Source organism: Chlamydomonas reinhardtii, chromosome 1 (genome assembly GCF_000002595.2).
Source record: "Chlamydomonas reinhardtii strain CC-503 cw92 mt+ chromosome 1, whole genome shotgun sequence".
Taxonomy (NCBI): domain Eukaryota; kingdom Viridiplantae; phylum Chlorophyta; class Chlorophyceae; order Chlamydomonadales; family Chlamydomonadaceae; genus Chlamydomonas; species Chlamydomonas reinhardtii.
In genome coordinates, this window is record NC_057004.1 from 5,581,807 (window position 1) to 5,606,463 (window position 24,657).

The following is a 24,657-nucleotide window of genomic DNA, read 5'->3' on the forward strand; positions in this document are numbered from 1 at the left end:
CCAGCTACAGCCGCAGCTACAGCCGCAGCTACAGCCGCAGCTACAGCCGTAGCTGCACGCCTCGTACGTCATCCACCCGGTTCGCCGCCGTTCACATGCTGCTGCTGGAGCCGCCGCCGCCGCCGCCGGTGGCCAGCGGTGCTGCCGGCTCCGGGGCCCTGGACGCGGTAGTAGTAGCAGGCGTGGGTACTGGCAAGGTTGAGGGGGTCGAGGAGGACGAGGGCCCGGAAGCGGCTCTGGAGCTGCTGCGCTGGGACGGCTCGGGCCGCCAGCAGCTCGTGTCCCTGCGCCGCACCCCGCCACCAGCGCCGCCGCCGCCGCCGTCACCTGCATCTAAAGTCACAGCAGCGGCGGCGGCAGCAGCAAACGGGCGGGTGGATGTCTCGTCGTCCTCTTTTGCGCGGCTCAGCGGCGGCGGCGCACTGCTGCAGCCGGCTCTGGACCGTCAGTCAACCTCTACCCTGCCGCTGCGGCTGTTGTCTCGCCCTTGGCCGCCCTGTCCTGGCCGGGGCATGGGTCGGTCGGGGCGGCAGGGCACAGCGCTGCAAGTGTGTTTTTGGCGGCAGCGGCTGTAGCAGCTAGCGGGAGGGCGGCTGCGGCGGCGCCAGCGGCGACGCCGAGCGGCAGCCTCTGCAGCCTTGTGCTGCGGGTGAGTGAGGTGCTGGCAAGGGAGGCTGCGGCGGCGGCGGCGGCGGGTGGGAATCTCGCTCTGGCGCACCCGCAGCACCCGCAGCATGGACGGCACCGCCCGCTGCACCGCCACCTGGCATGCGGCGTGTGCTGGGTGCACTGGCCCGAGTCTTCGGCGGCGCCGGCGGCGGCGGCGCCTGCAGGCTCGGCGGTTGGTGCGAGCCGCGTCAGCAGCAGTGTCAGTGACACTGGCGGCGGCGGCGGTGGTGGGGCCGAGGGATGCAGGGTGCCTCGCAAGGCTTCGGGGTCTGGGCGCTGGGGCTGGTCGGTGCTCAGTGTACACAGGCACGCGGCGGCGGCGGCGGCGGGGGCGGCGGCGCGCATGCGCCGTCGGCGGCTGGCGGGTGGCTTAGGCGCTGCCGCGGCCGCTGCTGCCGGGCCGTTCGAGTTCGGGGAGGACCCGAGTGGTGGCGGCGGTGCCGCCGTCAGCGGACCGACTGACACCAGCTCCTATCAATGGCGCATTGGGCCCGACGTCTGTGTGCCTGATGGCTGTGGGCCGCGTGGGTGTGGGCCAGGTGGCAGCAGCAAGGCGATAGCGGTGCCCCCGTACAGAGTCCCACCATGTAGCCCCACTGTCACGCTAATACCGCAGCTGGTGAAATCAATCGGGGATTGCCATGGGTTCACCAGCACTCGGGGCAGCAGAACACCCACACCAAGTGCTGGGCTGGTCCTGAGGGCGGGTTCCAGACGTGACTCCATACCTCACCCCGCTACCCTCTTGTGGTATCCGGAATTTAGTGCAACAACTCTCTTGTAAGGACATGTGTCATTGGTGTGCAATGCCAAGGGCGAACAGCGGACAGAGGCCAAGCATGCGCGTGGCCGGCGACGGGCTGTCTGGCTACCAAGTGAACTGTCAGCCAATCATCATCATCATCATCAGCCAATCGCGCCATTTGGCTGCTAAATTGACGTCAGGTTGCCTACTCGATGCAGTGAGAGGTGGCGCTGTAGCAAGTGGCCGACTGATATTGACCAACTTTCAACAGAGCGGTGCGAGACCCGTGTGTGGTGGTATGGTGCGTTGGTGATGTGCAAGGACCGACACGTGGATGACTTATCCAATTGCCGCAAGCCGATACACAAGCAGCATTCTTCTCGTTGTATGCGTGTTGTTAAACTGTGTGTGAGGCGTGACATTATTAGCGCTCGGTGTTCGGATGATGCAAAGTTTGGAGATGTGCGGGAGAACTGGTGCAGAAGGTGGAATGACAGCATGACGCAGTTGCCCATGGCAGCAATTGTCGGCGTCGGGACTGTTGCCTGGGTGACACCGCAAGCACCATTGGATACCATGAATGCGACATTACAAGAAGGGACAGTCCGACCAAGCAAGGTGCCCAGCACCCAGGCCAAGAGAGAGGTGGTCCAATACCTCTGGTCCTCTGCCACGTCATCTCGCCCCACATCCCAGCCGTGGGTGTGCGATGGGACAGTGTCAAGGCAGGTTGGTGAAGTCCCGCAGGGTGCAGCTAATTCCCAGACCCCAGAAGATGGCAAACAATTTGCAACGGCAGGGCAGGAGTGCACGGCTGGTCGAACGCCGGAGTTACTGTACATCCCAGCCGTGGGGCTTGTTCGCGACCGCGTGAATGGTGGTTGCAACCGCAAGCGGGAGGCTCGCCCTTGGTGGGGAGACGTGGCATTGCGTGTGCACAGAGGGCGCGTGCTGTCACCTCAACCAGTAGATGCAGCCAGTACGGCGAGAGCACGCAAGTGTGGTTTGGGTATGCGTGTGCATGTGCGCGATAGGGGTGCAGGCTGCGGCGCGGGGTCGGCCAACCCGGCAATTAGTGACTGATGAGCGCCTTGAAGGGTTAGTCCAGTGAGTACGCACAGAGGGGACGAGCTGTCAGTGCTACTAACCACTGGACGCAGCGCTGGCGGGTTGTGTGTGCGTGTGTGCTAGGGGCGCTGGGTGCAGCGATGTGCAATGTGACAGGCCGTGGTCAATGGGAAGCGTCGCGCTGTCTTTGCTACTGAGCATGGAACGCAGCACTGGCGGGTTGTGTGTGCGTGTGTGCTAGGGGCGCTGGGTGCAGTGCGTGCGAGCGTGACAGGCCGTGATGGGAAGGCGCGGCGGGCGTGTGCGTAGTGGGGGCGGGAGTGCTGTCACTGGTACTGACCGTTGAACGCAGCACCGGCGGGTTGTGCGCGCGTGTGTGCTAGGGTCACCACAGTCAATAGTCCATGGACGCGCGAGGTCGCTTGTCGCTCCGGCCGAGTTTTAATTAGGGCGCGTTGGAGTTCCAAAAATTACATCTCAGCATGCACTTGTCACACTGCCGTTGAGGCCCACCAATGCCCCCGTTCTCGATGCCTGTGCCCAGATGATGGGCCGCGCCCGCAGGGTCTCACCTCCCTGCCTTTACAGCTGCCAACCGCTCAGAAGTCCACCCTGTGTCGCCTATGCGCAACTCCGGCCAGTCAAACCCATTTCATCCACACACTCAACACAGCGGCTCTCCATAACCCCCATGCCCCCATGCCCCTGCTTGCTGCCCCTCTACTTACTTCTTGGGCGCCCCAAACCCCTTGGCCCCCTTGGCCGGCGCCAGGCGCTGCACCTTGGCTGCTGGGTGTTCCGCCAGGAAGGCCTCCTCCAGCGCCACCAGCTCGGGCCGCACGGTCTCCAGCACCGAGGGCTTCATGCGGTCATGGAACAGCACGCCCTGGGGCAGTTGAGCAGGGGAGGGGAGGGGGGCAAGGGCGTAGTGATGTGCATGAGCACCAACATGAATCAGCCCCAAATGCGTGGGGTTGTGCATGGCGGCGGCGTTTCACTTCAGCAGGGAATGGCAGAATTGTCCCAGGAATCAGGAGGGGCGCGTAGAAGTCAGGGCTGCCAGTGACACACGTCACACGCACTCTCCCACATCTCGCGCTCTCCCGCATTGCTGTAAGACGCGCATGCCTCCGTACTACCTGGGAGCTCTTCGTGAGCCCGGACTCTCAATACTGTGCGCAACACCCACTGACCACGCAGCTGCTACCGACCGTGCCAGTCACGCCCGTTATGTCTGGTGCAATCGCCTGGCCAGGCGCCCGGAGCGTAAGGAATGCTTGTCAGCATACTTCCGGCCAGCCAGCAACTTGCCGGTACAATAACTGCGGCGTTTGACCAGCCGCGCGCTCATGCGCGGCCGTCGCAGATTGAATGCCATTTGCTGGGGTCCTGGGAATCAGCTGCACCCTACGGGAATTCACCTGCCTGCCTTAACCCTGTCCCATCGCACACCTCGTGCTCTCCCACACCTCGCACACCTGCAAATGGTCGAACTCGTGTTGGAAGATGCGCGCCACCCAGGGGTCCGTCAGCGTCAGCTTCACAGGCTGACCCGTGGCATCCAGCGCCTTGACGTTGATCTGCCGCGAGCGCTGTGGTTGCGCGCGTTGGGGCAGAGGGGCACACAGGGCAACAGTGGACTCATTCAGCGTCAGGGTGACAGCAGAGGGCTAGTCAGAGTGACGGCAGCCAACAGCCGACCAGCCCTTGGCACCCACAGCAGAGCAGGTCGTGCCCCGCCGCAGGACCCGCCCCCGCACCCCGCACCCCGCACCCCGCACCCCGCCCCACGCACCTCCACGTCGCCGTATATCCGCGGGAAGGACAGGCAGCCCTCCTCGCCCAGCTCCTTGCCGCCCAGCTGCTCCACGATCTCCGGGTTGACCAGGATGGACTCGTTGCCGGGCTTGTCGCGACCCATGGGGTTGAACACCATCAGCCGCACGTTGACGCCCACCTGGGGCGCGGCCAGGCCCACGCCGTCGTCTCTACGTGGCGGAGGGAAGGGGGGATGAGAGGGAGGTAGGGCGGGTTCGGGGCCGACAGGAACAAGGACTGGTGAAGGGCGGGCGGTGGAAAATTTTTGGGTTTGGATGCCGCGCATCTACGCAGGTGTAGACGTTTTTGGCCGGTTTTGGCGCAAAAATGGGGGAAGCGTAGACGTTTTGGGGGGCTTTGGGGCTTGAGTGTAGATGCCGCGGTCAGGGTCATCTACGCATGTGTAGATGCCGGGGCATCTACAAGATATGAGCACTGGTCGGGCAGCTGAATTCCAGAGGCATCCTGACCCCTCGCATCGGGGCGTCAGCCTGGAGCGCGCGTTGTTGCCGGGACCCTGGCCGAGGCCACGGGTGTTAGCGGTTGGTGTTTGGCTGGTTGGCGTGCCCCGGGCCGCCCCGGCCCATACGTACCCATACGTTGGCTCGCCCCCCAAAGGGGGGCGACAGCCTTGAATGGGTGGCACTCCAAAGAGAAGGCCATCAGCACCCTCAGGTATACCGTAGTAGTTGGGACAAAGGACTTACAACCACACGGTGTGCACGCAGGCGCAACCAGTGTGCATGCGAGCCGCGCAGCTTGTCGGCCTCCTCTGCCCCCTCTTCACGCCAGGCCGACACGGTGAGGTCATGTGCATGCGTTGCCAGCTGCCCAGTCATGAGCCACGCCGCAGCGGCCAAGTCCTCGGTGCACGGCGGGTTATGAGTTTGGCACTCTACGTGCAGGGACACGTGCGAGAAGCGTTCGTACGCTATTGTACGGTATGCCCCTGCACCAAAGCAATCGTGCCGCCTCCCGTTGCGGCTGCCCCGTTGCCCTGCAGCACCTTCCTGCGCACCCCTGGCGCGCTGCACGCCGGCGCCCCTGGCACGCACCCAGGCCGCTGACACCCCAGCACCCTGATGCTGACCCTTCTCCTGTGTGGCTGCCCCGCTGCCCTGCACCCGCCTGCCCACGCCGGCGCCTCTGGCTGCCTGGCACCCCTGCCACCCAGGCCCCAGATGAAGCTGCACGGCGCTGGGCCACTGCGCACCCGCCCAATCCCAAACCCAGCTCAGAACCGGGTGACTTGTAGGACGCAGCAACCGCTTCAGCTGTTACACAACGCACACACACATATACACACACACACACACACACACACACACACACACAGAGAGAGAGAGAGAGAGAGAGAAACTCGCATATGCTGTTGGCTCGCCGTGAGCCATGCGGCTGTGGGCAGCACGGCCATGGGGGCGCCGCGGCGGAGGCACACGCCGCCGCCGCGCCCACGCCACGGCAGCACCACTTCTGGGATTGCGCGGTGGCGAAGGCCGTGGTGGCGCAGATCAACGCACACAACCCCGGTCCGGCTCCCATCAGCCAAGCCCAGCTGTGGCTGGTCCAGGCGCCGCCGGGTTTTCAGCAGTGTGTTTGGGACGTGGTGGTGATGGCGGCGCTGGCCGCCACAGAACATGGCCGGGTGCGGCTGCGCGGGATGACGCGCGCCGCAGCGGCCCTGGGAATTCAGACGGCGGCGGCAGCAGCTCCCGAGGCTGCGGTGGCAGGTGCAGCGGAGGCGGAACCCGATCTTGACGAGATCCCGCCCACACAGCTGACGCCGCCGCAGCCAGGCGTCAACCCCGTCGAGCTTGCATGCGCTCGCGCAGTCGCGGACTTCTGGTCGCGGCTGATGCAGTTCGCGCAGCTCGGCGTGCCCCAAAAGGGCTGGGATGGTGTTGACGCCACTCAGGGGGGGGGGTACGAACTAAACCTCCAGACCCCATGTCCCAAGACCTCCCGACCCCCCCTCCGGACCGACCGACCGACCCCACCACCGTGCAACCCCTCAAAACCCCCCTCAAAACCCTTTGGTTTTTAGCCAGGTCGGTGTCAATCGACTGCTCTCGGCGAGCTCTACAATTGTATGCCTTCGGTTCAGCTGGAGGCACAACTTGACTGGCAGCCATGCCACACATGTCCATGTGTCCATGGCCGACCACCGACCCTTCTGTCAGACTACCGGGGCGTGCGCTTAAGCTTACAATTGCGCTGTACATATGATGTTTGGGATTGTGTGCCGGAAGAGATTGGTGGACTTTCTCCCGGGATCATGTGAAGAATCCCGGGATTCATGTCACGCTCGATGGCCGGCGGCAGCCTTGTCGCCATGACCCACACCAAGCCTTGGCCGTTACACGTTAGCATCAGTTCGCATAGTCTCCATGACACCAGTGAGAGACGCTCGAGTGGGGCTCTACGCTACTACGATGCCAATGTGGACGGACATGCGGCCGCTTTCCTGAGGCCAAAGGTACTGCAAATGCTTTAGTATGTGCATGCTAATGTGTGCTAGTGCTTGTGCTATTGGGCGGAGCGTTAAGAGGGGCGTTTAGGGCGCGGAGACGAAATCTGGCACTGCCACCCACATCCGCGTGACGAAACCTTGGGGACCCCCAACCCCGACGACCGACCCTGAACTTTGAGGGCCCATAACTTTGCAATTACTACCCTGATTGAAACTCTGAAAGTGGATTTGGAATCCCCTCGTCAAGCTCTTTCGTTTTAGAACATGGGGCCTTTCCCAGTTGAAACTACCCCCCCCCCCTGCGCCACTCACCCCATCCTGGCGGTGGTGAACGGTGAAATGCTGTGCGCGATGCCGCAAGCTATGGAGCTGGAGGCTTGAAAGGGATCAGCCCTTAGGAGAAGCGCGTGAGCACTAACATGAGCCACTGAAGCAGTGGCATACGAGAGGGTCAGCGGGGGAGCTTAGTGGGCAGGCGAAGGGTTTTTTTGTTTTACGCCCGTGGGAGCAGGGCCAGGTTTGCGGGGTTTTATGCCTGAGAGGGTGTTTTGGGTGCTGCAACACCCCGGGCCTTACGGCCTGGACGGGCCTAGTGGCCAGACGGGCCGAGACGGGCCTAGTGGCCAGACGCGTTTGTGGCTGCATAGTCTGCCCTGGCGTCGAGAGCTGGTTAGGTTGCGGTTGAGGTCGTGCAGGCTGCGGGGTCGTAGGACTCAGCCCCGCAGCCACTGTGGTCGTGCTTTCGCGTGCTGCGTGTTTTGTTATGTTTGCTGTTTTTGTCTTCTGCCCGCCTGGTCTTTGAGAGGTAGCTCGCCCGCTGGGTCTGAGGTTGTTACACCGGTAGTAATTCCGCAAGGATTACTGGCGCGGTGAAGGGTCGGAGTGCGTTACCCTGTGGACTCCAGAGCTGTTTGCGCTCTGCCGGGGAAACGCCAGGTCACGGCAGCCCTCGAATGAGAGCCCTGTCGTTGGTTATACCAGATACACGATCACGTGATCTGGCAGACTAACCGTGGAAACTGTAGTCACACACACACACACACACACACACAAGGGACCAGCGCGGTCCATCCGTCCACCACTCCACCTCCCGCCAGCGGTCCAACGCCATATGCTGTAAGTTGCCGGAGGAGCAGTAGGGAGCAAAGCTTTGCTCGAGCCCCTTCACGCCCCAGCGAGTTTCTACCCTGGAAACATCTAGATGACCGCGACAACCGCATCTGCACTGGATTGTGTTAGATGGCTCGTGAACAGCGCCCCTAACAGTCTACCGCAAGAACGTTGGCGCTGGGGAGCCTCCTCTGTATCCAGCCAGATCCAATTCAAGCCCCGCTCCAGTTTGCCTATCGTACTGAACTGCCAGCGCGCCCAAGGAACAACACTGCATACTGCTGGCAGCTCCGCATGCGGTCGGTGGCCGCATGACCTGGTGTCTCCAAGGGCGCAATGTACAGGGGGCACCGTCATGCCGCCCCTGTGCCAGTGCACCGCCCACCGCCCATGCCCCACACACACCCATTCTCGCCGATCTCACAAGCCAGCAAACCCTAATTCTAGTCGTGCCGCTCCCCGCCTGCAACACTGCCGTCCATGCCTGCAATACACCCATCCACCCGCGCCTTTCTCACGAGCCGGCCGCGGCCAGCTCCAGCTCCAGCAGCTCTGTGTCGTGCTGCTGACGCATCTGGGTACCGGGCGCCACGCCCTCTGGCCACCGGATGAGGGGCGACAGCAGCACCGGGTACCGGGCGGCAGCGTCGCCCTCGAGCCCCGCCCTGCGTGGGTGGGTGCGGTTGTCACAGGGGTGCGGTGTGTAGCGAGGCTGTTGGCAATCAAACAGTCAGAGAGATGCTGGCTTGCACTGGTCTGCGCTTGGGTGCTGGGCACGCTGTGTCATTCATGGGAAATTGGGAATAGGCTTGTTAAGCGTACATGTAGCGCATGCCACGATGGGCGCAGTGGTACGGTTGGAACTACTCACCAGTCAAAGTCGATGAACCGCACGTGCCACGTGCCAGTCGCGGACGCAGTGCCACCTGCTCCACTCGCGGGACTCGAGCCCATCACGCCGCCAACGTCAGTAGAGGCCCCCGCTGTTCCCACCGCGGAGCGCACCATTATGTTGGGCAGCCGGATATCGCCATGCACCGCCTTTGGTGCACCGCCAACGCGACTGCCGCTGCTGCCGCCGCCGCCACCGCTTCCGCCGCCACTGCCCGCCTCCGTCAGGACGAGCTCCGCCGCCGCCGACTGCTCCACGGGCACCGCGTGCGCCCTGTGCAGCGCCTGGCGGACGGCGTCCTTGAGCGCGGCGCCGCCTCCTCCGGCAGCCCTGCTGCTGCTGCTGCTGCTGCCGCTGTCCACGGCGGCCGCGAGGACGAGCGCCTGCTGCAGCGGCATCCAGCCGTCCGCCGGGCGCAGCAGCTCCATGACCACCATCAGGTATTGCGCCGGCCCGCCGCTAGTACCGCCGCCCGCCGGGCTTCGCACGTCGTACAGCGCGGGCGCCAACCCCGCCGCGTGCCACGCCTTGTGCACCTGCAGCAGCAAAAGCAGTGCAGCAGCAGCAGGAGCAGCAGGGATGTCCTCACAGCGGTCAGTTGCTTGTAAGCGAGCCGACGGCGCAGTGATATGCCGTATGCAGCGCCGTGCTGTGCCTACTGTGATGTGCACCCGCGGAAATATGCCCATGCGTGGCACACCAGCAGCAGCGGGAGGTGGTGGTGAAGAGGCTGAGTGGGGCGCGTGCGTGTGCGCATGTGGCGGAGGGACTGGCGGGGCTTGGTCACCCCTAGAGGCTAGAGGTAGGCCTGCCTTGCAAATACAAAGCAGCTGGCGGACATCGATGACGCCCACCCAAGTATGCAGGTATGCGGCAAGCCCGCCGCCGGATGGTGTTCAGTGTCCAACCGAGTCTCGCAACCGCTCACAGACACCCACCTCGCCCACCCAACACCTACCGCGGCGCCGTACCGCGCCCGCACGAACTTGACCAGCACACTCCGCTCCTCGCCACCCGCCGCCACCTGCTGCAGGGCCTCGTACATCAGCCCCGGGCCGCGGAAGGCAATGGCCGACAACCCCAGCGCCTCGTCCAACAAGCCGTAGGGCAGCGTGCACGGCCGCACGCCGCCCGCCCCTCCTGCTGCAGGCGTGTGAACTTCCGTGGCGACCCCCGCCGTGTGCGCAGCGACCCGCAGGCTCGCCGCGCGCTCCATCGCGGCCTCGCCCAGCAGCTGCTTCCGCAACGTGTAGCTGTCGTCAAGCGCCTGTGCGTCGGCTGGTAGTTGGGGGTGAGATGTTGGTAGTTGGGGGTGAGATGGGGGTAGTGTGGGTGGTAGCTGGGGGTGAGATGGGGGTGGTCTGGGGTGGTGGTTGGGCTAGAGCAGTAGGCACGGAAAGTACTGCACTGGTATGCATAGAAGTCATATATACCACAACTTTAGCAGTGACTGTATGATGTTGAGTCTGACATGTCTCCAACCACATCCTCCTCACGCATCTCAGGCAGCAGTGCAGTGGATGTCAGAGCGTTGGGTGGTATACATGGTATACTGCATTCCGAACGGCAGTGCACGCAGTAAGCGCCTATCGGCCCACCATCGCTGCACCCCCTCGTATAACCAGAGGAGCACAGCAGCGAACTCAGCTTCATGACCCCCGCGCCAACCCAGCTTCATGAGCCAGCCACCCAGCCAGTAGTAGCCAGCCCACCAAGCAGCCAGCCGTGTCCGCTGCGTGCAGTAGTCCTACAACTGGACGCTACACTGCATGGCACGGGCCATACGTGCGAGGGGCGCCAACGGCCAACACGGGAGAACATCGCGCCAGTGCGACCCTGGGCGCGAAGGTTGAGGCCACACCTCCTCTGCGCTCCCTGAGCTGGGCTGGCTGGGGTTGGGTGGATGGCTGACAATCAGTCAATGATACAGGCTGACAAGGTTCAAGATGTCAAGCCTTCTGCACATGCCACGCCAGCCCTTAGGTAGGCCGCGTTGTAGGTCTGAGCTATAAAATGTTAAATTGCACCTAGGTCAGCTTCTTACGCGCCGCTGCCCGCCCTCCTGCCATCCGCACATGCCCGCCTTGGTGCCGGCGCCTTCCGACCTGGCGCCGTTACCGCCCTCTCTCGTCACAGGTGAGGTAAGTGTTGCTGGGTGTCGCACCAGGCTAGCGTAAGTGGGTTGGGTCTACGCGCGCCCCAAGCCTGGGTTACATTTGATGGGTGGCAGTGTATGACCTACATTCTTCGCCGACGCCAAGAGTAAGACTCAAGGGCGCCAAAGATACGTTGAAGGCCAAACCTCCTCTGTGCTCTGCGGGCTGGTTCTTGCTTCTGGTTTGTTGGTCGTTTGGGGTTGGCTCTTCCCCCTAGTAGTTGGCCAACCCAGACACATATGATTGTGGCGCGACCGTAAGCATTGACACAAAAACGGTGGTGAATACAGGATCATATATTACGGTATGTAAGCGGAAGTGAACGTTGATGCCGAGTGTGCAGTAAATGCCGACTCGTGGCCGACCTAAAAGTCGCCGGGCGTGTGACAAAGTGCACCCAAAGTGCACCAAAGCAACCTAGGCCCAGTCCCGGCGCGGCCGCGAAGCCAGCGACGCCCAAGCCCAAGTTGCCAAAGCCATGGCCAAAGGGCAATCACATATCATAGCCAAAGCGAATTCCCTGGTGGCTAAACCTGGACGCGAAGCTCGCTATGGGGTTAACTTACTGGTGCTTCATGGGCACCTCCGGCCGCGCGTGCAGATACCAAAGGGGCGCTGCGCAGCCGGGAGTTTGGAATGTAATACAGCGCCCGGACCTACACATACACACACATTTACGCACACATGCATGCACGCACGCACACCTTAACCGCCTTCTTGTAGGCGGACAGCACGGCCATGAGCTTCCACACGTTGCTGTTGTCCGATACCGCCTCGTTGGCCAGGTAGTAGCTCTGGCGTGTGTTGGTCGACACCAGCAGCAGCAGCCGTGGCAAGTCGGCAGCCGGCGAGGAAAGGCAGAACAAGAAACATCAGTGCCCGAAATTTTATGTTTGTACCAGGCTTGAAGTGTTTTCAATCTCATTCTTCCGCCCGCGTCACTAACCCGCAACGCCAAACCTGCAAGGCACACATGCGAGTGACATACTCAGGCGGCACACCCACACACCCACCGGCGTCAGCGGCGCGTAACCAACGCGGTTCTGGTAGATGGTCCAGGCGGCGTGGATGGACAGGCGCGGGCCCTCCAGCAGCAGCACCAGCGCCGGCATGGGGTCGCACCTACGGGAGTTGGTGCGGTGCACACTTTAAGCCGCCCAAGCCGGTGCGTGTGACGGACGAATGCTGGGAAACGAGCATTTCTCTGTTACCCCCAAGCCACCAACACCCAAATGGGTGCTCGCAGGCTTGCTGGCATGCTTACCGGTATGTCGCCCGCTCAGCCCAGCGCGTGCCATCCCCATAGTAAATCTGGTAGTGCCTGTCGGATGAAAGAAAGGAATAAAAGAATTTCTGGTGAGATGCTTGACACAAACAATCCAGGTAAGCGCAATGTATGGGTACGTCGCTGGCTGTGGAAAGGCGATTCTCGTCAGGTTTTGGGGCTGAGCCAGTCGGTGCATTTTTTGCATGGAGACCAACACAGACTAGTGCAGGCCGCTGCCAGATGGGACTGCACCAGCCGGGCGGTACAGCCACACCATGTATGTCGGTACAGCCGCATGCAGCAGATGCTCTTAGCCGCATCAGTACAAGCTCAGTAGTGGCGTGCTTGCACCCTTCCGGGCGGCACAGCAGCACAGTAGCACGCCACGAGGGCACGCTTCGGTCCTTTAAATACGGCAGCGGGGGAGATGCCTTGGTGGCGGGTGGAGGCGGCGCCCTGGCCTTGGCGCTGCTGCCCTGCGATGCATGGGGCCCTGCCGCCCGCCACGCCCCCCAAAATGTGCGAGGCTGGCTGACCTACGGCCCTCCCACGTGCCAAATCCTAAATTACCGCGGACCACGAGCACCAGAGTATAATCTGAACCGACCAAACCTCAACTCAGCAAGGCACTCTGCAAGAAACTAGAGACACTTGAGACTTGCGCATGCGGGGGAGCACATGCGGACACTGGGTTAGCGTCGTGACACGCACACACACGCGCACACGCACACGCACACACACCTCCTGCACACACACAGTGGCTGCACGGCGTGCCACCCGGACCTACCCATAAGTCACGCCCGCTGCCAAACTGGCAAGGATGTGATGTGTTTAGTTCAGCGGGCCACGCTTCCCTCAACCTATACATACCGCGGCTCAGACCATCTCCCCAGCGGGTCCGACAGCAGACACCCCATCAGGTCCGACTCGCACCTGAGCGCCTGCACCAGGGGTTCGCCGGCGCCCACATCGCTCTTGCACTTCAGCAGCACCACGGCGAAGCTTTCGCCGCCGGTGGGGCAGCGTGAGGTGAGGATGCCGTCGGGCGCGGTGCTGAGGGTGGACGTTGAAGAACCCAGAGTGAGCTGCCCCACCAGCAGGTCTTCGCTGTGCCACTTCAGGAAGCCCATGTGCAGCTCCTTCTCTGAGGGGTGCAGGTCGCTGCCGAGCGCCAGGAGGCGGCGCACGGTGCCGTACAGCTGCGTCTCGGCTGGGCCCCACGAAGCCGGCGGTGCCGCTGGCGCCGCAACCGCGTCCAGGATGTGGGTGTACGCAGGCGACACGAGCTGCGGCGGCACGACTGCGGGGGGGCTGGCACGCGGCCTGAAGCCGAAGAATGCCGCCTTGCTAGAGCTGGGCATTGCAGCGTCCCTCTCCGCCGAAGTGGGGGCGAACGCGAACTGGTGCCACTTGGAGTAGGCCCCGAATTCTGATGGTGACTTGCCGACTGCGACAGCCGTGAGCACGCTCACGCCTGGGCCAGCAGCCGCGCCTGCACGACAACGAGAGGTTGGCCGAGGGGGACCTGCTCGGGGGGCAACATACCATCCGGTGCTCCGTGCTCGGTATCCCGTTACTTTCCCCTCCCCAGCCCTGACCCGAGCGTCCCTACTCAACACTCCGCCCCCCTTCCTCCCCCCCGCGCGCGCCATACACACGAGGGCTTCGTGCTTTTCTAACACACGAGGGCTTACGCTGGGGCTCCGGCACGAAGGTGCTGCCTCCTGTAGAGCGTCATGCGAGCGGCCAGGGGACATAAGCAGATTCAGGCGGAATGGGATGTGCAATTACGGCATGTCGACCAGGGCGGAGTTAGCGAAAGAGGTTACACCGGCCAGAGTTAGCATCGCACACGTCACATGTATGCAGGTCAGGATTATTGCACATCAAGGTGTATCCTGAAGAGACAGAGGCGGTGGTTGCGCCATCGGGGATTCAATCGCAACATGCCGGGATGCTTCACATGGGGCTGGTGCGCTCCGCACCGCGCTTAGGGGCGAGGCCCGTCGAGAAGAAGGGTGCCCCAATGTTTGGGGTTGGCCCAAATCACTCTCTCGTGCTTGCCCAGGACGCCAGCCATGAACTATGAATGTGCCGTTGCTCACCCTACAGCCTCTTGAAATGATCACCAGCAGCAGCGCTGTTCACGATAGCTCAAACACTTCCGTACTACACCGCCGCGGGACACTAGAGTTTGAGTCTTAGGTCAGGTCAAGCCTGGGCTAGCACAACCAACTCACCGGCTCCAGCCGTGCTCCCCGCACCGAGGCCAGCCGCCGAGGCTGCAGGACATGGAAGCGGTTGGGGGACCCGTGTGACGAGTTGTTTCAAGTTTCAGGCACGAGAACCCTCCCACTCACCCAGCAACACAGAGCCTCCCGACACTTCAAGCCTTCTCAGCTCCCAGTGCATGACCTACTTTTACGGATAAGCACATCCACGAGCTTCAGCTGTTTGGCCTCTGTGCTATCGCGAATTAGCACACGTTCCAGGTTCGTGGCCTTGCTGAATGCTTCTGCGGCGGCCAGCTGCCACACCTCGTCCTTCTTGAATGCTTCTGAAAGATGTATAATTAGCTTGGCATCCTGGGCCTCCTGGTCCATGGCTTGCGCGCAAGGCGCGCTAGGCGACACTGTAAAGTAGCGCTTTCGCAACCGATGCAAGGGCTGCTGAGCTCCAAGGTCCAGCTACTGTTTACGATCTATAGTTGTGAGCTTCATTTGTGCTGACCGCTCGTTCGTGCGTTGTGGTGTTGGGATGCGAGAGTGCTGAAGCACAACAAGGTCTGAAGAACGGCTATGCTGAGGCAGGGTTGACGTTTGACCGAAGTTTAAGAGAGGTCATGTGCTTGGGCTCAGTCAGCAATATGCAAATGTCGCCCGCGATGGGGACGGCGTCAGTCCCAAAACAAATCCGGAGTTCTGAACCTGAACACCTTTGATGCGTATTAATGATACAGTGCTTGGTTGCAACGTGAAGAGATTTGGACTCGCTCGTCCGTCGTCGTTGGATCCACTGGATCCCACAATTCCGCAGACTTTTGCGACTGGTTCTCCACCGCCCGCTCGGCTGCTTGCGCCCGGTCGCTACGCCCGCTGCCTCCACAGTAGAACCACAACGGTAAGGGCTCTCAACCACGGGAACGACAGCCGTAGCTGCTACTCAGAGTGAGAACTACAGTATCAATTTGCAGAATGTTGGTTTTGACGAAAATGGGGGGAGCAAGGGTGTTGGTTCTCTCAAATGCGAGCTAGCGCCCAAGCGTGCTACACATGGGCGAGTAGACATACAGTAGCTGTAATTATTGTATGAGTGGCAAATTTTAGTTCGAGCGGCCCTTATGAGCATGAGCATTTACATGGCGTCGTAGTCCATGCGGCCCCACTAACTCCTTTGAGTCCGGAGGCGCATATGGCCCTTATGTGATCCGAGCGCGATTACCCCCCGAGGGGCACGCCATGCGCGCAGGCCCCATGCAACAGAAATTTGCCGGGCACCAACCCGCGCACAGATAATTCATAGGACTACACCATAGCCATCAGAGACCGGCCGGGAACAAGCCCCGCAAGCGGGGCAGCATGGGCGCGACACCACCCTGCCGCGCCAACTCACCCCAAACACGCTCCAACCACTTGTGCGACACAAGGGCTACCATACAGTAGCGCGCGACACCTAATCGCGTGCGCCGGAGTGTGCGAGCAAACATTGTACGGAGGAGCTCGTTTGGGCCCTAGGACGCAGGGCCTGGGCTGGCTTTTGGTGCATTCAATAGAGCATTGGAAACCGCGGGCACACATATGCTGGGGTGCGCAAAGGTCGGCGGAATTGTGCGACACAGTGACGTGGAAATGGATCTGGGGAACTAAGGGGTTTCAGGTTGGGTGGGGTTTGTGGCGCATGGGGGGCGAATTATTAGGAATTTAGCCTGGTTCATGATAGCGTGCACCTGTCCCCCTCTCTCACCACGCACCCGCAAACCCCATCACCGACGCACACAGGTGAAAGGATGGATGCTACCACTGGCACCATCTATTCCAACCTGTCAACGGACGCATGGCGGCGAATGGTAGCTGCGCTAGTAGCCGCCATTGCGATTCAGGCCTGTTACCGTTCTGGGCTTACCACACGTGGCACCACACCTCAGCGCTGGGGCCCCATTGCCGTGGCGGAGTTCACGGCACGCGAGGCATGCCCAGAGATCTTCCCGCAGCCAGTTGATTACACACCATGGGAGGCATCACCCAAGCATATGGCGGAGCAGATTAAGAAGTGGTACGTGCGCTACGTGCACACTGGCGGGACAGAGCCCAAGCCACGCCCAGGCCGGCCGCGCACGGTGTCGGACCCCATCCTGAAAACCCTGGTCGACCACGTCAAGGGCCCACCAGTGCCCCCGTTCTGGTGCCCACATGATGGGCCGCGCCCGCAGGACAACTGCCAACCGCTCAGAAGTCCACCCTGTGTCGCCCATGCGCAACTCCGGCCAGTCAAACCCATTTCATCCACACACTGTACACAGCCCCTCTCCATAACCCCCATGCCCCTACTTGCTGCGCCTCCACTTACTTCTTGGGCGCCCCGAACCCCTTGGCCCCCTTGGCCGGCGCCAGGCGCTGTACCTTGGCTGCTGGGTGGTCCGCCAGGAAAGCCTCCTCCAGCGCCACCAGCTCGGGCCGCACGGTCTCCAGCACCGAGGGCTTCATGCGGTCATGGAACAGCACGCCCTGGAGCAGTTGAGCAGGGGAGGGGAGGGGGGCAAGGGCGTAGTGATGTGCATGAGCACCAACATGAATCAGCCCCAAATGCGTGGGGTTGTATATGGCGGCGGCGTTTCACTTCAGCAGGGAATGGCAAAATTGTCCAAGGAATCAGGAGGGGCGCGTAGAACTCAGAGCAGCCAGTGACACACGTCACACGCACTCTCCTACACCGCGCGCTCTCCCACGTTGCTGTAAGGCGCGCATGCCCCCGTACTACCTGGGAGCTCTTCGTGAGCCCGGACTCTCAATACCGTGCGCAACACGCACTGACCAGGCAGCTGCTACCGACCGTGCCAGTCACGCCCGTTATGCCTGGTGCTATCGCCTGGCCAGGCGCCCGGAGCGCGAGGAATGCGCGTCAGCATACTTCCGGCCAGCCAGCAACTTGCCTGTACCGTACAGTAACTGCGGCGTTTGACCAGCCGTGCGCTCATGCGCGGCCGTCACAGATTGAATGCCATTTGCTGCGGGTCTGGGAATCAGCTGCACCCTACGGGGATTCGCCTGCCTGCCTTAACCCTGTCCCATCGCACACCTCGTGCTCTCCCACACCTCGCACACCTGCAAATGGTCGAACTCGTGTTGGAAGATGCGCGCCACCCAGGGGTCCGTCAGCGTCAGCTTCACAGGCTGACCCGTGGCATCCAGCGCCTTGACGTTGATCTGCCGCGAGCGCTGTGGTTACGCGCGTTGGGGCAGAGGGGCACACAGGGCAACAGTGGACTCATTCAGCGTCAGGGTGACAGCAGAGGGCTAGTCAGAGTGACGGCAGCCAACAGCCGACCAGCCCTTGGCACCCACAGCAGAGCAGGTCGTGCCCCGCCGCAGGACCCGCCCCCGCACCCCGCACCCCGCACCCCGCACCCCGCCCCACGCACCTCCACGTCGCCGTATATCCGCGGGAAGGACAGGCAGCCCTCCTCGCCCAGCTCCTTGCCGCCCAGCTGCTCCACGATCTCCGGGTTGACCAGGATGGACTCGTTGCCAGGCTTGTCGCGACCCATGGGGTTGAACACCATCAGCCGCACGTTGACGCCCACCTGGGGCGCCGCCAGGCCCACGCCGTCGTCTCTATGGGGCGGAGGGAAGGGGGGGATGAGAGGGGGTTGTAAATACCAGCCCAAACTAAACCAAAACCAACGAAAACGGGGGGTAGGGCGGGTTCGGGGCCGACAGGAAAAACGACTGGTGAAGGGCGGGCGGTGGAAGTGCACGTTACCCCCAGAGTTAAAGCAGACAGCGCGAGAGTTTGCTCCTCCTGAGAATCAGAGTCACTAGGCATGCCGGCGTCGAAGAGGAGCGAAACGGAACGCCCCCCCTTCGGTTTAGTTTGGGCTGGTATCTACACACACACACACCCGACGACTACTGTGTACCTTTGTACCTGGCTACGACTTCACTTCGTAAGCTTAATGCATGACCCCCCCCCCCTCCGTCACTGGCAACGAAACTCACTGGTACATGATCTCAATCATCTCCTTGGCTAGCCGCATGAGCGATTCGTCAAACACATTGATCTTGGCGTTAACCGCCCGCAGCCGTGGGTCGGGATACTTGATGATCTGGAGCGGGCTGGTCCACTCCAGCTTGGTGACTGTGGCGGGGCGGCATTGACGAATGAGGCAATCAGCAGCAGCACACGCAACAGTCCTGGCGCACGCCCCATTGCTGCTTAATGGTAGTGTTACGACCGAGAATTGAACATGTGTATCATATAGGCAGCTGAAGGTCGCGGGCACCGTGGACGTGCGCTCGGGCGCTGTTACCCAATGCATACCCAAGCGGTGCCGCCCGCACGCCGGCTGCCATGCGCCGTGGTCAGGCCCCGCCCGCCCCCTCCCCGCCCCCGCCCAGCGTTGTGCCCCTGCTTCCACCTCGTGTCACGTAAGGGGTAGACAGGATGATACCAGACACTTATCCTATGCCCATGCGCTGTCCGCCGGTTGGTGCCGCCGCCCTTTGCATGCCGGCTCACCAACAGGGACCTCCTGCAGCTTGGCGGTGGTGCCGAAGCCCTTGCCGCTCTTGGCTGCCTGCGCCTGGACGCCCACCGCTCGCTGCCTTCCCCTGAAGGGCAGTAGCACTGCCGATCTTAAAGTTGGCCGAAGGAGCATGGAAGTCTGCCGACCCTGTGCCTGCCCTACGCAGGTCGGCATCCGTGTGGCGAGCAATAGAAAGGTCTGTTTCAAAGAGCTATGCCCAGTTTGCAGTATTTTATGTGATGCACTATTGATAAAACAGAGTTGCTTCTGGCCGTGCCCATCGGAAATCGAGGAACGGTGGCGACCGCGATGAAGCCCGCTGTGCCTTGTTACGTTTTCATGTTACTGAGGTAATTACTTCAATATGCACATTCACAAGAGGTAGTAGTGGCATCAGGATAACGTGGTGTCAACTGGAAACGCTGGGGCTCACTTCGGCAACGCAGGCGCGGCTTCGCGCTGAATGGCCGCTGTGGAGCAAGGTACGGAAACCCTGTTGTTGAAGGTGCAACTTGAAGTCGACGTGCTGTTGGGGCCCCCGCATGCCATGTTTGGCGTTCATTTTCCCTTGTGTCTGTCCCCGCTGAACAGATGATAACTATGCAGATGAGATTTGGGGTGATACGAGCAACGTGCCCCTTCCGGTAAGGCTACTAGCGCTGCAGCCGCTCGGCCACGGCATCTTGTGTGTGTTCCTTACCCTGGCCCCCTCTGGACCTGTCCCCATTCCTTGCGCGCAGGGGCTTGAAGCCCAGCCTGTAGGAGTCTTTGGCACTGCAACCGAATGGATACTGCCCGGTATCGTGGATGAGCAGGTGCGCTTGCGGGAAGATAGGGTACTGGGCAGATTGACGAACAGCAGATTTGCGTGGCAGGCCGGCGTTGCGGAACCAGCTTCACACTGGCTCACGGACAACCTCCCACGTCTCACGCAGGGCGGCGGGGGTGATCATGTGCATGAACAGCCGACACAGCCTGCTGCTCCATCACACCATGGCCCCAGCAGCAGAGCCCCGGGTAGCGGTGCTCCCATGGCGCTTTTCCAGCGACCAGCCCATGCTGGCGCCACTGCTGCCTCGGTGCGGGGCAACGCCGCAGCCGCAGGAGCAGCCACAGCAACGCACGCGGCCACCCGGAACGCATCCCCGGGTTTCAGTGGCAGCCGGGGTGCCCCGGCCGGCAGCCAGACCGCACGGTCCGCGGCAGGTGCCGCCACGTCCCCGGGCGGCGCGTCACCCACACGCGGCACCCGCGGGGCCCTGGCACACTCACAGTCTATGGGGCACTCCGGCGGTGGCGGCGGCATGAACGGGAGGGGGCAGGGGGTCGACGATGGGATCGGACGCGCCGCTGCAGTGCGGCCGCCCCGCGCTGCAACCACCACGGCAGCCAGCCCGATGGCACGGCCGGGAGGCTCAGTCGGCAGCACACAGGGCGCGCGCACAGCACTGGGGCAAGCCCCGGCGCAATCGTTGCAGCCGCAGCCGCCAGCGCGGCAGGCGCCACCCCTGCTGCCGCAGCCGCAGCGCTCTGGCCGTAGCCTTAATGTTAGCGTGGCTGTGCCGTCACCAGCCGCGCTCGAGCCTGGGACGCCCTCGCCACAACGCACACCGCAGCAGCAGCAGGCGCTGTCGCCGCAGCAGCCGCTGCAGCCGCAGCAGTCGCCGCAGGCAGGACACGTGGTGTCACCTCGGCGGCAGCAGCACTACCCGCATCGGGCACTGCTCTCGCCATCCAACCGGCAACAGCAACAGTACCAGCTGCAGCGACAGCCACAGCCGGCGCAGCCACAGCCTCAGGCACAGCCGCGGCCACAGGCACAGTCGCAGCAACAGCCGCACCAACATCAGACAACAGGGCAGCCTTCACTGACTCGAGGAAGTTCATTCATCTCTCGAATTATGGGCGCGAGGAACTTTACGCAGCAACAGCAGCAACAGCAGCAGCAGGAACAACGACAAATAGAGCCAGAGGGGCAACAGCAACCTCAGCAGCAGGCATCGCGGCAGCAGCAACCGCAACAGCAGCAACAGAGCTCAGTATATGCTGCGACAGGGCCATCGGCAATCTACGCCGAGCAGCAGCTAGGGAGCAGCGCGCTGCGGGAGTGGCAGCCTGTGTACTCGGGCCATACTCTGTCCAGCAGCTCCTCCTCCTCCTCGTCCACCAGCCGGACCTCCTCCGCATCCGAGCGCTCCGGGTCCTCCTCCAGCACAGAGAGCAGCGCGTACTACTACCTGCACCACCACCAGCAACAGTTGGAGCAGCAGCAGCAGGAACGGTACGGCGGTACGTCCTACCTGCCGCCGCATGCGCACTCGAGCCCCTACGCGCCATCCCACCTGCAGCACCAGCAGTACCAGCACCGCAGCCCACAGCAGCTGTCGCCGCCAGGGCCGTCGCCGTCGGGACGCCGGCCGCAGCCGCTCCCGCCACAGCCTGCAGCCGCCGCACTCGCGCCGGCGGCGCCCGTGCGGTACGGCACCACACTGTACGATAACGCAGAGTACGAACGTGACTTCGTCGGTGGCGGACTGTACGGCGGCGGCGCGGAGTCAGATCTGATGGATTACGAGATGGATGGCGGCGGTATGCGGCTGGGCCACCTGAGTGGTGGCTACGGAGGGGCGGGCGATGGCGGTGGCGATGGCGGTGGTGGCCATGGGGTGCGGCACTCCCTAGCGGAGGCGCGCAGCGGCCAGAACTACACGCTGTGGTCGGGCCCTCCGCCCTCAACCGGCGCCCGCACGCCGTCTCCACCACGCCGGGCCCGACCGATCAGTGGCTGCAGCCGCGGCAGCAGCGGCGAGAGCAGCACCACCACCAGCAGCGGCGGCATTGCGGAGGACGAGGGCGAGGACGAGATAGAGGAGGAGGGCAGCTGGGGTGAGGGCATGCTGGCAGTGGAGCTGGGCTTGGACGCGGAGGACTCGGCAGCCATGGCTTTCATGCGAGGAGCTGGGGCAGGAGGAGGAGGTGGTGGTGGTGGTGGTGCTGCAGGGGGAGGTCGCGGCCCAGGCGGCGGCTTTGGCCCGGTTGGTCACCGCGGCGGTGGTGATGGTGGCGGGGTTGCTGACGGCGGGGGTGGCACCGGGGGCGAGGGCGAGGGCGGCCTTGGCCTGGGGTTCGTGACGGGGCTGGACGCGGCGGCAGTGCTGGCCGCAACCATCCTGGACCCCAGCTGGCGTGCTGCGCCCGTGCATCCTCTGCCGATGCCACCGCAACATTCGCTGTCATCACCACAGCATCAGCATCAGCACCACCACCACCACCACCACCATCACCACCAGCTATCGCCGCACAGCGGCCGCAGCCCGGCAGCGCTGGCTGGCGGCGGCAGCAGGGCCGGCTGGGGTATGGCCGCAGGCTCGGCCTCTGGGTCGGCCGACGGCACGGAGGGCGGCGGCATGCGGCAGCTCTCCACGCCCTCACAGAGGAACCTGCGTGGCATTGCCACCGAGGCCTCTTGGGACGAACGAACGCATTTTGGAATCGGATCCGGGGCACTGACAGGCTTGGGGCCGGGGCCGCTGGGGCGGGGCCCGCTGGGTGGCGGCGGCGGCGGTGGCGGTCTGGGCGGTCCGGGGCCCAGGACGGGGCCCATGGTGTATGTGCTGGGTGGCGGCCCCGGGGGCGGGCTGCTGGAGCTTCCCTTCCCCAGCAACCTCCACCACCAGCACCACCACCACCAGCACAACCACCACCACCACCAGCAGCATGTGAGCGGCGGGCTCGGTGGCGGAGGCGCGGGTGGGGCTGCGGGCGGCAGCGGCTTCTACCGAGGGCCGGGCGGAAGCGGCGGCATCAGCCCGCAGGGCGCCGCAGGCACCGGCGCGCCGTGCCCGGTGCTGACGGCAGACCCGCCAGGGCCGTATGACAGGCGGCGCGCGGCGCACCTCACCTCCGCCACCCGCCGCTCACACCCGCCACCGCTGTCCGTACCCGCCTCCTCCCTGCTGGACATGCACCCCGCCCCGCGCTCACTTTCGCCCGGCGGCCTCGTCCTGGGTGGCGGTGGCGGCGGCGGCGGCAACCCGTTCCGCGGCCCGGGGCTGGGCATGGGCGTTGGCGGCGGTGGCGGCGCGGCACCACTGGACGGCGGCCTGCCGCCTGTACGGCAGTACGGCGAGGGCTTGGCGGGCGTGCTGACCAACCACCAGATCCAGGAGTGGATGTCGCAGCACGCGTCGCGGCTGCTGCTGCCTCGCAGCATGCAGGACATTGCGGACATTGTGTTCAGGCCTCCCAGCGCCGTGCCGGAGCGGAGGTGAGCGGCTGGGCGTAGACGTCCGGGTACCGTAGTTTTGCCTGTCCATTTCGCGCTATTTGCCGCACCTGCGCCATTGCCTTGAGGCGCTCCTCACCTTACCTGAACATCGCCCTCTTAGACAACGTCGACATCCCTGTACCGTGCCTTGCCTGTGACCTACAGGCCCGTAAAGACGCGGCCCAGCAGCGCGCCCGAGGTGCTGGTGCTGCCGCCGCCGGCGGTGCTGGGCGGCCGCTACCCGCCGCTGCCCGTGTCGCGCCTGCTGGCGGGCGACGAGGCCTTCATCGGCGGGCTGCTGGCGGCGCTGCCGGGCGTGGACCCGGCGCACAGCCGGATCCAGGTGGGCGGCTGTGTGGTGATTGAAGAGCGGTGCCTGTTTGTGTGGTGGTGATGAAGTTGGGAGCCCGTTACAGCTCATCGTTGTGGTTCTGTGATGTGGCAAGTGGCCGCTGTGTGACGATGCGCTTGTACTGCAATGTGCGCCTCTGCTGTATCCCGGCATTTCCCCTGAGCTCACGGGTTCTCGTGTGGTGTGCCGCTGCTGCTGTCGCAGGCGGTCCTGACGGCGCTGCAGGGCCGCGACGTGACACTGGCGGAGGACACGGAGGCGGCGCCGGGGGCAGCTGGCGCGGCAGCAGCCGGCGCCACCGGTGCGCTGCTGGCCGCTGGCAGTACCAGCCGCAAGTCCTTCTCTCTGGCCACAACTAGCCCAGGCGCAGCCGGCGCGGCTGCTGAAGCTGGCGTACCTGGAGGCCCGGGCGCCGGCGTGCTTCGGCCGGGGGTGGAGGTGGCGGCGGGCCTGGGTTCGGGCCGCTGGGCATGAGAGGCATCACAGCCTTGGCCACAGCAAGGTGGATTTGGTGACGCCGCCAGGCAGGTTTGCATGGTGACGGATCATAACGGAGGAGGACGCCGGGCTGGGCGCTGTGTGCTGCGCATGCGGGATATGGCGGTGTGCAAGGCTTAAGCCGCAAAGGCTGCCGGACAACATGCAGGTTGGTGTGATCCGGCATAGCAGGAGGTGCGGCGGCTGAAACACGTCGCTGCGGGCGTAGCAGGGATGAAGCAAGCACATCTTTGCATGTTATACCGTACGTACGCGAGGTTGCAGCATGCATGTTTCATGGTGGGCGTTTTGTGCGGACATGTGCTTGGTCGGCTGCGCATTGTTCCCGTAGTCTTTCAGCGTTCTCGATACTGTGTCAGTTCCAGGAGGTTTTCCCTGATCGAGTCGCCCCTCTCTCAACGCGTTTTACCAGCTCTGCAGACGAGCCCTCTGCTAGGGACTGGTTGGAGCTTAGAGCCCGCGGCGTGCCGCGACGCCGTGCATTCTTGGTCCGCATACCGTAGTATTGGTCCGCGTTCAGTAGAGCATGTACATACAGGCGTGCATCCCTCATTCCTGCGACGCCACGGACCTTTTCATGCCCATGTAACAATACGACACTTG

The 24,657-nt window shown here is 63.3% G+C and overlaps 5 protein-coding genes across 5 annotated transcripts; 2 read left to right on the forward strand and 3 right to left on the reverse strand.

The window, feature by feature from the left end:
* The first annotated feature begins 67 nt into the window (after window positions 1-67).
* Window positions 68-2,929, forward strand: CHLRE_01g039626v5 (uncharacterized protein). The gene has a single exon (XM_043058773.1). It carries the CDS (start codon window positions 96-98, stop codon window positions 573-575), a length of 480 nt encoding a protein of 159 aa, XP_042928687.1. The 5' UTR covers window positions 68-95; the 3' UTR covers window positions 576-2,929.
* An 11-nt stretch (window positions 2,930-2,940) lies between these two features.
* On the reverse strand, window positions 2,941-7,217 carry CHLRE_01g039650v5 (uncharacterized protein). The gene is made up of 4 exons (XM_043058774.1): window positions 7,083-7,217; window positions 4,278-4,470; window positions 3,961-4,074; window positions 2,941-3,368 (listed from the first exon to the last, which is right to left on the reverse strand). The coding sequence occupies exons 1-4, from the start codon at window positions 7,085-7,087 to the stop codon at window positions 3,207-3,209; spliced, it is 474 nt and encodes a 157-aa protein (XP_042928688.1). The 5' UTR covers window positions 7,088-7,217; the 3' UTR covers window positions 2,941-3,206.
* A 373-nt stretch (window positions 7,218-7,590) lies between these two features.
* On the reverse strand, window positions 7,591-15,477 carry CHLRE_01g039702v5 (uncharacterized protein). The gene is made up of 10 exons (XM_043058775.1): window positions 14,615-15,477; window positions 14,436-14,477; window positions 13,890-13,919; window positions 13,129-13,687; window positions 12,193-12,249; window positions 11,942-12,050; window positions 11,633-11,722; window positions 9,731-10,039; window positions 8,752-9,308; window positions 7,591-8,545 (listed from the first exon to the last, which is right to left on the reverse strand). Exons 1-10 carry the CDS (start codon window positions 14,796-14,798, stop codon window positions 8,395-8,397), a joined length of 2,088 nt encoding a protein of 695 aa, XP_042928689.1. The 5' UTR covers window positions 14,799-15,477; the 3' UTR covers window positions 7,591-8,394.
* A 60-nt stretch (window positions 15,478-15,537) lies between these two features.
* CHLRE_01g039750v5 (uncharacterized protein) lies at window positions 15,538-19,187 on the reverse strand. The gene is made up of 5 exons (XM_001690085.2): window positions 18,931-19,187; window positions 18,411-18,549; window positions 17,834-18,026; window positions 17,517-17,630; window positions 15,538-16,919 (listed from the first exon to the last, which is right to left on the reverse strand). The coding sequence occupies exons 1-5, from the start codon at window positions 19,067-19,069 to the stop codon at window positions 16,758-16,760; spliced, it is 747 nt and encodes a 248-aa protein (XP_001690137.1). The 5' UTR covers window positions 19,070-19,187; the 3' UTR covers window positions 15,538-16,757.
* A 110-nt stretch (window positions 19,188-19,297) lies between these two features.
* Window positions 19,298-24,655, forward strand: CHLRE_01g039800v5 (uncharacterized protein). Its single transcript, XM_043058776.1, has 6 exons — window positions 19,298-19,419; window positions 19,529-19,581; window positions 19,678-19,752; window positions 19,873-23,204; window positions 23,370-23,547; window positions 23,761-24,655. Exons 1-6 carry the CDS (start codon window positions 19,401-19,403, stop codon window positions 24,028-24,030), a joined length of 3,927 nt encoding a protein of 1,308 aa, XP_042928690.1. The 5' UTR covers window positions 19,298-19,400; the 3' UTR covers window positions 24,031-24,655.
* Window positions 24,656-24,657: the final 2 nt, after the last annotated feature.